This window comes from Borostomias antarcticus (assembly GCF_949987555.1).
Source record: "Borostomias antarcticus genome assembly, chromosome: 5".
Lineage (NCBI taxonomy): Eukaryota > Metazoa > Chordata > Actinopteri > Stomiiformes > Stomiidae > Borostomias > Borostomias antarcticus.
This window is the reverse complement of record NC_140238.1, coordinates 7,565,274-7,577,613: the sequence shown is the minus strand read 5'-3', so window position 1 is coordinate 7,577,613 and position 12,340 is coordinate 7,565,274. Positions and strand designations below refer to the sequence as shown.

General features: G+C 50.6%; 1 protein-coding gene across 1 annotated transcript in view; it reads left to right on the top strand.

The window, feature by feature from the left end:
• esrrb (estrogen-related receptor beta) overlaps positions 1 to 9,798 on the top strand; it is a gene marked incomplete at both ends in the record, with an annotated part of 44,187 nt that extends 34,389 nt beyond the window's left edge. Inside the window, 2 exon segments of the mRNA XM_084438668.1 lie at positions 5,858 to 6,127; positions 9,554 to 9,798. Coding sequence (XP_084294794.1) covers positions 5,858 to 6,127; positions 9,554 to 9,798 — 515 coding nt within the window.
• Positions 9,799 to 12,340: the final 2,542 nt, after the last annotated feature.

The window sequence follows — 12,340 nt, the reverse complement described above, 5'->3', positions numbered from 1 at the left end:
AAAGGGAGGCCTTCTGGAGGGATGTGTCTTTAAGACGTTGTCAGAGTGGCGCTCTCCCTCATTAAGCAGTGTTGCTGGTTGGCAGCCGAGATAAATTATGTGCAATTATGGGAATGATTAAAGTCGGAGTCTTCCCGGTCTTTGGGCTAAACAGAGATATATAACGTCCAGGCAGGGCTGTGGGACCCTGGGGAGGGCTAAGCACCCCCGCGCGGGGGGTCACAGGGTCACGGGGTTCAGATTAAGACAAGGGGATTACTGTATTTAACGTTGTACAACCTCATCATGTTCACAGGCCGTTGGTCAAATCGCCCTTTTCCAGCTACTTACAACGGGATAATGGTCCGGTAGAGATAGCTAGCGCCGCTGAAAGGCGAGCGCTGAAGCGTTCTGTCGCTCAGATTGAGGAACAGAATGGGGGGGGGGGATGACCCACAGTTAAGATGTGTGTGTGTGGCGTCTTTTGCTTTTGCTTATTTCACTCTTGGCATTCCACTTGTATTAACATTTTTTTTTTTCCCGGTATACTCTACTCTAGCACTCGTCGAGGCAAACTGAGCCGCCTGTGTTGTGCGCGTGGACAGGGTTCAGGTCAGATTATTTATGTCAAGCACAGCGATTTATGAGCGAGCAGCTATTGATTGGGTCCTCCCGACGCTGTCATGTAGATTCAGGAAGAATCATGGACGGCAGCTGTAGGTTGCTCACACACTCCCTGCACACACTCACACACGGACCTACACTCACGACGCGTGTGCACACACACACCGGCACACGCTGCTCTTTGTCTTGTTGTGGTACATTATATAGCATTAGAAATGCATTTTATTTATCATTTTGTCACCGTATCATATTAAGAATGGATTCCAAATCAGTAGCACCCGCTTCCTTCCGTTGTGTTGTTGGGGATAATAGGGAGATCCTCAGTGAAGCCGAGTCTTTGATAGAGATTTACAGGACCATGATCATTGAGTTGAGTCCAGAGCTGAACCTCGGGGGTCCTTTCAGGGGCAGCTGTGCTAAAACCGGTGCCTGGAGAGCACTTGACTTGGCTGAGGTGAGATTGCCGATGGCCAGGAGTCTTCAGGGCCTGCTTGTCCTTCTGATAGCCGCCCATGATAGATTTAGCCCCTGTCCAGACAGAATTACTCTTTCCTCTCTCTCTCTCTCTCTCTATCTCTCTCTCTCTCTTCCTCCCCACCCCTCTCTCTCTCTCTCTCCCTTATCTCCCCCTCTCTCACCCATATCTCCTCCTCTCTTTCTCCTCCATCTCTCTCTCCCCCTCCCTCTCTCTGTCTGTTCTGTGGTGTGATTGAGGGTGAATTACGAGGGGGGTGCAGCTGGAGGGGGCCACCCAGCCTCGTAATTACATCTCTTTTTATTGCCGGCGCTAATGGCCCTGCGGGAGAGGGAAACAATAATAAATTAATAGAATATGAACTCCCGCTCAACAGAGAAATCTCCAGCATTTCATTTTGGGGCCATCCGGCGGATGAAACGCCGCTCTGATTAATCTGTGGAAGGACGGGGCGGGAGCGGCCACGTGCCGGTGGGGCTGGGGGGGGTGCGGCGTGGGGGGCTGGTTTACCCCCGGTGAAGTGAAGGGCTTTTGGGAGAGAAGGTGAAGGATGTGCATTTTCGGGACTATGACACGTGATTTTTCTTCTTTTTTTTTTTTTTTTTTACTTATTGTAACAAATATATGACTTACTGTACATATAATACCACTCTATCCAGTATTCCCCACCAAAAACAATGTGGATTTTGGCTCCCCAACTGGCCTTTTATAGTATTTGCAGTGTGGGATATTATTTCATAAACAAAATAATAATTGTATCATCAGCCTATATGTCTCTTGTTTGTGATATTGCCCACCAGCAGATATGGCGGTGGTGATAGAGGCCCCTGCTGATTTGCTTCCAGACACATTTTCCTTTTTGAGTCACTGGGCATGAAATGTGTCAGCGCCCGAGCGCAGAGCGTGGTGTTGTTGTTGTCCGTCCTGATTCAAGTGGCCATGTTTATTGAGCTCCATAAACACAGGCAGCAAACTGGTTAGGTTTTATACCGAGGCAGGGACAAGGCACACTGTGGAAACCCAGCAGAGCCACACAGATTGTTTTTACTATTCAAGACAGTGTGTGTGTGTGTGTGTCTGTATTTGTGTGTGTGTGTCTGTATTTGTGTGTGTCTGTATTTGTGTGTGTGTGTGTGTCGGTATTTGTGTGTGTGTGTGTGTGTCGGTATTTGTGTGTGTATCTGTATTTGTATGTGTGTATCTGTATTTGTATGTGTGTATGCGTGTGTGTGTGTCCGTATTTGTGAGTCGCTTGTCCTCTCATATGTGGCGTGAAGCGCGAGACCTCGTGTGCACGCACGTAGCACATGTTTATTACCCTGAAGCCTCCAGACACACACACACACACTAACACACACACACTAACACACACACACTCCCCGCCTGTCAGTTCCTCCAGGTCGCGCGGCGGCATCAAGCGTCAACGCCGCGCCGGGGCTGCACCAGTCTTCATGGGAGGAACTGCTGGGCTGTCAGTGGAGATAAGCAGAGGGGTTTTACTGTCACCTGCTGCGTCGCTCACACTCCTCTTCCCTTGTTGGGAGGCTTCTACAAATACACACACGGTGTCATAATCCCCGTCAAAACCCACCTCCTCCGCTGACGATTGTTGAAGTGTCTTCAGGTAAAAGCGGCCCGCTTTGAAACACGTCGTCGCGTCGTCCTACGGGGCGATGTTCTTGTTCAGGTAGAACAAAGGAAACCTCTGTGTTGTCGCCGACGGCCTCCTCGGGTGCAGCCCTGGGGGGCTGGTGTGTGTGTGTGTGTGTGTGTGGGGGGCAGATCTGACACTGAGCACTCTGCCCCCCCCCCCCCCCACCTCCCCCCCAGACTTGAAGGCCGTTCAAGCGGACAAGAGAGGCCTCTCCGGTTTGGTCAATATTGCGCCGCGTTTGGTCAATCCCAGCCAAGGCGGCGGTCTGGAAATTAAGATGTAAATATTGATATTTCATTAGGGGGGGGAATCACCCGCTCCGACGGTGCTTAACCGCTCCAGGCTCCCCGCGGCCGGAGACCCCTGCGCGACCCCCGGAGTCAGGAAGTCACTTCATTACTCGATTAAATTGAGTGGAAAAAGCCGAGTCAACGACACAGGATCCCATTTGGAGCGATAATTTGGGCCCCCGACGAGAGCGATGGCAGCGCAGGGATGAACACCACCTCTCCGTCTCGCGACGCAAGATTAAATTCGAGGACTTTTAGCGTCAGGCGTAATTGCAGGCTGCCGGGACCTGGCGCTGGCGTGCTGCTGAGGGGCGTCGGCTGTTATGCGGCCGTGTGTTCTGTGTTCTGCGCCGGCGGACCCGCGGGGGGCTGTCACGTCGGGGGCAGCGCTTTAGTTCCGGTCGAGTCCTCCTTGGCATTAAAAGGGGTACGCGGAGGCTCGTCTGTGAGCTCGACGCCGACCTCCTGTAGCAATCAAGCCGCGTCCGTGTCCAGGCTTGCGTGACGGTTTGCGGACGGCCAGTCTGCCTCCTGTCTTACCGGCGGAGAAGTAGAGAGATACAACTTTTACCTAGCAGACATGCAAATGACAACACTAGGGACTTTAACAGGTGTTCTGGAGGTGTGATAGAACAGGCCACTGCACAAACAGCAACCCCTGCACAATGTTCCTGACTGCTCTGTCCAGTTTGTTTGTGTGTGTGTGTTTGCATAAGTGTGTGTGGTTGTGTGTGTTTGTTTGTGTGTGTGTTTGCATACGTGAGTGTTTGTGTGTTGGCATAAGAGTGTGTGTGTTTGTTTGTGTGTGTGTGTGTGTGTGTGTGTGTGTGTGTGTGTGTGTGTGTGTGTGTGTGTGCGAATGTGTCTGTATGTCTGTGTGTGTGTGTGTGTGTGTGTGTGTGTGTGTGTGTGTGTGTGTGTGTGTGGGCCCAGTCCTGTCCACAGACGCCTCCCTGAGCACGTGGGTCAGCCCAGCCTTTCTCTGTTTGATCAGAGGCCTCCATTCTACCGACTATTGATTCCCCTTCACAATGTGAAGCCCTCACATTCCGATCGCAATCTGTTAATTAATGTATCCTGCAGCTCTTCCCTGGCTGTGGTCATCACCACGATAAGGGAAATTGAACACTCAGGTACCCCCTTTTCTCTCTGCTACCCTCTTCCTCTTTCTCTCTCTCTCTCTTTCTTTTTCTTTCTAATTTGCTGTCTCCCTCCATCCTCTCTCTCTTCTTCTAACCTGGGGTGTGTGTGTGTGGGTGTGTGTATATGTGTGTCAGTCTCCATGCGAGCGTGTGTGGGTGTGTTTGTTTGTTTGTGTGTGTGTGTGTGTGTCTGGATGCTTGTGTGTGTGTGTGTCTGGATGCTTGTGTGTGTGTGTGTGTCTGGATGCTTGTGTGTGTGTGTGTGTGTGTGTGTGTGTGTGTGTGTGTGTGCGTGTGAGTTTGTGTGTGTGTGTGTGTGTCTGGATGCTTGTGTGAGTGTGTGTGTGTGTGTGTGTCTGGATGCTTGTGTGTGTGTGTGAGTGTGTGTGTGTGTGTGTCTGGATGCTTGTGTGTGTGTGTGTGTGTGTGTGTCAGGACCGAGGGCTGAGATAAACATCGGCCAGTAACTCTGCCTCAATGAGATCATTTATATTTAAGAGAAACCAGGAGGAGCTACTGTGAGCGCCCTGGTCAATACTGTAATCTATCGCCTGTTAATCACGCCACGCCAGATAGGATGGCCGCCGCAAACTTGTAAAAGCAATCATTTTAATCAGGGGGCAGGGACCAGGGGGCTAACACGCCGTCGGGGGCGGCCCCCACTCCGTGGGCGCGCGGAACCCGGGTCGTCTGCAGCGGGCGGGCGGGTGACGGGCGGGGGGTGGGGGGGGGCTGTTTACGGACAGCTGAAGGGTAGCAGGAGGGGGGAGGAGGGATGAGGCGGCTGTCTCCTCGGCCTCCGTCCGTCCCTTACCTCCGCCTGGTTTGTCTGGGTTCTCTCTCCTCATCTCCTGAGGATCCGCTTGTTTGTTTTTTTAATCGGCCGGCCCACGCGGCGGCGGCGGCGGCGGCGGCGGCGGCGGCGGCGGCGCTGGCCGTCTCCTCCGTCTTTGAAGGGGAAAATGACGGCAGTTTATATCTGACCCGGCTGATTTCAGCTCATCCAGCTGCTGTTTGTGAGGAACAGCGGGCACAGGCTTTTAAGCAGGTCTTTAGGGCCGGGTCGACCCCCCGCCCTGTGTATGTGTGTGTGTGTGTGTGTATGTGTGCGTACTGGTGTTTTCTCTTAACCGCCCCCACCGGTGCGTGTCTCGTCCTCGACCCCTCCAATGAGGATGTGTCTCGGCGCTAATCCCCCTTACACCCGCCGCGGCGTGACAGGAAACAAGGGGTGACCACTCGGCTTTGTGTCTCGCGGACCTCTGCACCGATTTGCTGTCTGCGCTTACAGTAAAGCCCACTCAAGTGCCCTGACAGCTACCTCAGAGAGGACCGTCCACGCCGCATCTCAAACGGAACGGCCGGCGCTGACGTGCGGATGCGGGTGGCGGGGGGGGAGGGGTGGGGGGTTTGTGGGGGGATCGGGGGGGGGGGGGGATGTGGGGGGATCGGGGGTTGATCAGCCCTGGAGACAAGTATTGTAAAGTGAGCTGAATGCGAGCGGCGTCTGCTGTCTTGTTTACCTTGAAGAAAATATGTACAGTACGCCGCTTTCCTTGGTTGATTTGATTTGACTTTGCAAAAAATTTTAAGGTGAAATGTTAAGGAGGAAACACACACACACACACCCACACGTAATATTACGTATCGCACGATAGAAAGTCAAAATGGCGTCCACCTCTGTCCTGCACAGGCTTCTCCACGCTGTCTCTGGGAGACCAGATGAGTCTACTGCAGAGCGCCTGGATGGAGATCCTGATCCTGAGCATCGTGTTCCGCTCGCTGCCCTACGAGGACGAGCTGGTGTACGCCGAGGACTACATCATGGACGAGGAGCACTCCCGGCTGACGGGGCTGCTCGACCTCTACGTGTCCATCCTGCAGCTGGTCCGCAAGTACAAGAAGCTCAAGGTGGAGAAGGAGGAGTTCGTCACCCTCAAGGCCATCGCGCTCGCCAACTCAGGTACGACCACACCGCCTGCACGCACGCCGTCGCCGTGAATAAGAGGATGGAATGTTTGAATATTCAAATCTGAATAAGGCACTGTGATGGGGAAAATTATGTCAGTATAATTAATTTTATTACAAAATGTATTTATTTATTCATTTATTTTTACCTTTATCTACGGACACAATTAAATATCTTACTATATCTTACTATTAGGATACTGAATTGGATTTTAAAATACATCTAATGTGGGTTAAAAATGCATTTTCATTTCAAGATGAATGCAGCGAAGGAAGTGCAGTTATTGTTAAATTTGAATAATTTGTAGAAAATATTATATACAGTTTATATTCATATAATATTCACAAAATCAGGGACAAAAATAGATTTTACACCCTTCAATAAAATAGGTTTCTACATTTCCTGTCGCCTTGTGACATTGAGTAGGGGTAACTTCAGTTTATATCATCCAGCCCAGTAACAAATGCCTTTAATTTGTGCCAAATAGAATTATACAGAATCCATCACCACCATAAATAAATAAATAATCCACATTCTCTCATGACATTTTGGAGTATTCAGAGTGGGTGGGTTTGAGAGTGCAGTTTGTGGTGTGAGATCCAGAGATGGACGGACACGAGGGCAGAGTGGTGGACAACAGGGACAGAGGGGGACAGAGCTTTTAACTGAATGCCTTCCATGTTGTGTTGTTTCTCTCTCTCTCTCTCTCTCCCTCTCCCTCTCTCTCTCTCTCTCTCTCCCCCCCTCCCCCACTCTCTCTCCCTCCATCACCATAACAGTAGCCGCAGGGCACGGCAGCCACGGGAGATAAATTTAGCATTTCATTAGGAGCACAGGGGCTGTCAATAAAATGTGTTAAGTCGAATGGAATGAGTATCAGGGAGTGATGGGCCTCGTTTGTTGCGATGCGAAGACGGCGCTCGGCTATCGACAGGCTGCTTTTGAGAAGGCAGGGCCTGTCCCTCTCTGATCAATGCCTGGCTGGGTCACGGGTGCTCTCTGCCTTTTTTTTTTCTCTCTTTTTTTTTTTGTCTGACTGAAAAATGAAAATGCTGATGGTGGGGCTTTGCTTTTCAGACGACGGAGCTTTATAGGGAGGGGGGGGGGGGTGGGGGGTGGGGGGGGGTCGGGGAGAGGAGGGGGCGTCCGGAACGTTAGAACAAGGTCTCTGTGAGATCACTCTCCAGGGAGCCCCTGTGTCTGACAGCTGTGAAAATTCATAGCGATTGATTTTGTAATTAGCAGTTTATCAATCGGATTGACATGGGCTCTCTGATGGATTGCAAGGAAATTGTTTCTTCAAAGTTGTTTTTTTAAGCCCATCCCCTCCTCCTCCTCCACGCTCCCTACCTCTCTGTCTGTTCTGCTGCCCTCTGCTCCCTCCCAGCTGGCGTCTCTATCATTCCTTTTATTTCTCCTTCCTTCCCCTGTGTGCGGTACACACACACACACACACAGACACACACACAATCTCTCTCTCTCACACACACTATCACTCACACACGCACACACACACACCCACCCACACACTCTTACACACTCTTACTCACACACACACACACGCTCTCTCTCTCTTTCTCTCTCTCACACACACACACACACATACTCTCACACACCACGTACATGTTTGTCACATACAAACTTAATAACATACAGCATGTCTCCCAACAAAGCATTGGCCAGGATGTATTTTATTCATTGAAAACACAGTCAGAAGGGAACTAAGGGGCATCCTGCTCTCTATCTGCACTGAGAAGCCGTGTGTGAGAGCAGCAGCAGATCGCGTCACGTCTGTCTCTTCTCCGGGCCACCCTCGTTTCTCCTCCCCCCCCCCTTGTCTCCCCTCCATTCGCTTTCCAAAATGACCTACTTCATTTTACCGCTGTGGATTTGAAACCGTCAGGGTGAGAAATGTCTCAAGGTCTTGGGAATACAGTTGTTCCAGTCAATGAATTTGGGGCGAAGTCTGAAATCTGTTTTGCCTTTTATTGTCCGCGCGCGGTGAAATATGCGCCGCCAAGGTGAGACGAGTCAGGCAGCCAATGACACGCCGCCTCTGGGGTGCCAGACACTGGTTAACCACTGAGAGAACCACGACCCCAGACTGTCCCGCAGGGGGGGGCAGAGGAAATGAAACGAGAGCGTTTCCATCATGGGGCACGTACTGTACAGTACAGTACAGTACAGTGAGAGGGTTGGCCCACAGAGAGGCCAATCAGAGAGAAGTGTCTCCAGACGCACTACGACTCCTCTCTTACCCATTTTCCACCAAAGGAACTCTGGTTTGTGAACCGGTTCGTTTCAAAATTCCTGGAACCTTGGTTCTGTCCAGAGAACTGTCCCGCGTTTCGACCAGTTTTGAGCCGAACCGTTGTACGTCAGCCCACGCCCATGCTGTCGTCACGGTTCGCACTGAAAAAACTACTATTTTGTGGTGCCGGTTCGGAACCAGCTTTCGGGTTCCGAACTCATTTCTTTTTGGTCGAAATGCTCGGAACCATTCAAAATTAGGTTCGCGAACCGGTTCCCTCTTGGTGGAAAAGGCCTATCTGTGACTGCCAGGCTGGCCTGGGATGATATCAAACTGAGGTTGTTATTGTTGGTGTTGTTGTTGTTGTAGTACTGTAGCTACACTGTTACGGTATGCTCTATTTCTGATATCAGTAGATACTCACTGGGTAAACTTCTAGCCATTTTCAACCTGTGCAGTCTAGCCCCAATCGCGCACGTTTCTGTGCTAACCAGGGCAGGAAACGGTTGAAAACGTGAAGTGTTTATTTATTTATTTATTTTTTAACGGAAGCTAGTTTACGCCGTCCAATTCCTCAATGGGGTGTTTATAAGAAAGCAATCTATTGTGGAGCTGTCCCCTGGAACAGAGAGGCGTTTAATGTGTATTCATTCAGCCGGGATCCGGCTGCTAGTCATTCCATTGTGTGCTCCAAGAATCTGGAGGATTACATTGATTTTCAGTCTCATTGGTCAAAGGCCATATGAATATCCATCCCAGGCCATGGGGCACAGAGATATTACTCTTCTTGGCTTTTCTTCCTCCCTACTCATTCCACTCTTTATCTGGTCTGGGCTTGTATTTGTCCTGATAATGTGTCCTGTACCTGAACACACTGATAGTACAGATCCGCCCTGCGATTACTTTGATTTCATTTTAGGAGCGGTGCATTTGATAGCGGCAATACAGCCCGCCTTTTCTTGAGAGTGTAACTCTCTCGCTCAAACCAAATTGCGAGGGAAAATGCAATTAAAAGTCACAATTAGTTCTCTTTTTTAGATCTCTTTAATTTAGCGCAGTCGCTGTTTTGGTGTGGTTTTCTGTGCCGCGCATCGTTCGACGTACGCATCCCGAAATAAATTCCCTGTGTGTTGTCTCACGCTGCCCCTCTCTCTCTCCCCCCCCCCCAGACTCCATGCACATAGAGGACGTGGAGGCCGTGCAGAAGCTCCAGGACGCGCTCCACGAGGCCCTGCAGGACTACGAGAGCAGCCAGCATCAGGAGGACCCCCGGCGGGCGGGCAAGCTGCTCATGACCCTGCCGCTGCTGCGCCAGACCGCCACCAAGGCCGTGCAGCACTTCTACAGCATCAAGGTGCAGGGCAAGGTGCCCATGCACAAACTCTTCCTGGAGATGCTGGAGGCCAAGGTCTGATCAGAGGAGCCGGTCCCCCCCCCCGTCCCCCTTCATCCCCTGCCCCCCCCCCCCCCCCCCCCCCCCCCTCACACACACACACCCTCCCCCAAACTCCACCCCCCCCACCCCCCCGGCGACAGCTCCCCACGGCTGGAAGCCTCGGGAGCGATGGAGAGACTGAGCGGACCTTGGAGAGGGAGGGAGGAAGGAGTGAGAGACCACTGACTGTGATTAGACAGACAGGAAATAGACTGACCTCTCCCACTCTCCCCTCGGACCACCGGACACTGAGAAAAAAAAAAAAGAACAAATGCAAAACTTGGTTATAAGTATAAATATAAGATGATGCAGATTAATTTAAAATATATAAGAAATACTATGTACAGTAATAATTTGTTTTGTTTTGTTTATGGTCTGTGGTCATACTGTATATGAAGAAAGGAACCCCCCCCACACACACACACACATCTCTCAGTATCTCCAGAATAATTGCAAGTTCTCGATAATGTATGAAAAGAAGGTATTATTTCTCAAACTGAGGTTCCTGTATGTGTTGTGTGTGACAACAGCTACGACGAACAGACGTACTTGTCAGAGAGTTGTATTATTTCCTGGACTTTCCCGGGCCGTGTACTGTATATATTTATTATGGAAAGTGACTGAGTGTACAGTTCAAAGTCTGGTGAACTCGGTGGACATTTTCTTTTGTTTCTCTCCTCGTTGGAAGAAAAAAAAAAGAGCGAGGTGAAACTGAAACGTAAATGTGAGCTCTCGCGATCTAAATGTCCTTGAATATACCTCTTCAGAGCAGCGAGCCTTGTGATGTGGATCTGTCTCAGCTCGGACAGAAAGACATACCGGTCCCATGTTTAACCAAACTAGCATAGGCAGGTAGCCTGGGCACCACACAAATCTGTGAGCTCATGTTTGATTTGCTCTGGCAGACGATGCGAATCGCATGTGCGAATATTGGTCTGGCGAAGCCAGGCCAACAGGCAGGTAGTCAGTTGTCGTATTCTGTAGTAACTCAGCAATAACGGGAGCCATTAGCCGGCCATGCTAACCCCTCCTGTCCCTCCTTCCTCTGCTTCTCATTGCTGCTGTCACTAGAAGACCATGCCCTCTCATACGTGTGTGAGTGTGTGTGTCCCACCAACGGGGCACTCCACTCTACTGTTGCACTGTAGTACTTCCTCTGTTGTTGTTGTTGTTGTTGTTGTTCATGTTGTTGAGGTTACTCCCAAACACCCAAATTTGGTCATTGTTCAAGCCGGCGGAAATTGCCTCTTGGCAGCCAGATGAATGTCCTGATTCGGGCAGGGTGAAAGCTGATCGGTGCGTTTGAAGCAGGGGTATCAAAGGATTTATGCCGAGTGGCAGAAGTCCAGGAGATTCCATGTTCAAACAATCAGAGGCCCATATGTCAAACACTCTATTTTGGGTCCTTTAAGCCGGTGGCAGAGTCCTCCCACACACAGGGAGCAAGGTGCCCAGCATCTGCTCGCACCATTTTTTTCAGCCGCCCGTCTTTTTATAGCTGAGCCTGCGTTTATAGAGCCACATCCAGGCGGAGGTGAACGGCAGGTGCGGGCCTGGACTGGTGGCGCTTCACGCTGGGTTTATTTTTAACCCAGGAGGAGGAGGTTGCTTCCTCCCTCCAGGAGTTCAGTCGACACAAGGAGCACCGGTTCACCCCATGTTGACATGTTGCACAGCACCGTGTCACCCTCCCCCGTAGGCAGTGAGACAGGCATCTTTAAAGACGGCTAAGAGCCCCACTGCACCGCCCCCCATGGCACTCCATGTGAACAACTATGCAGGCAACAAAGTGTCAGCATGTTTCAGGGGGTAACACCAGCCCAACGGTGTGTGTTAGTACAAGGCGTGATCTCCGGTGGGAGAGGGTGAGAGCAAACAGGGGCCTCCACCACGGTGCATTATGGGACTCGCAGTTCAGTCCGACAGACCCGCGCCACCCTTGCTCTCCATGGAGAGAGAACGGGGCAGAAGGATGAACACTTAATACTACTGAGGGGATTTTATGTGATGTGATAAATCGCGCCGGAGTCACAATAATACGATACTGTGATCAAAGCAATCCCTGACATTGTGCAGGGGACAGTCGCCCACCCATGCTTGTGATATCATTGGCCAGCATTAATCCAGCAGCACCTATTTTACTGCAGCCTGATTGGCCACTTAATGGAGGATGACTACACACCCCAGCACCCAATCATGGAAACTTGAACTAGTCGCTGTCCACTTAACAGGCTCTACTGTAGAGGGTGACGATGTCACTTAAGTTATTTTACTGTTGTGCAATACAACAGGGACCAATTCTGACTGAAGCCATGCTGAGGGCATGTTGTTACTAAGATTTGGGGAAAATTAGAATGCCATTTACATATTTGAAATTCAGCTAATTGACAGTATGTTTTATCAGAACTATATTTGCTTTGCTCTCCTGAGGTTTTCTTGTTTTGGAGTGCAGTATATACAGTATATAAACGATCAAATGGTTTTGCAGCAAATCTTTACAACTAGTATTTTGTAGTCGTCC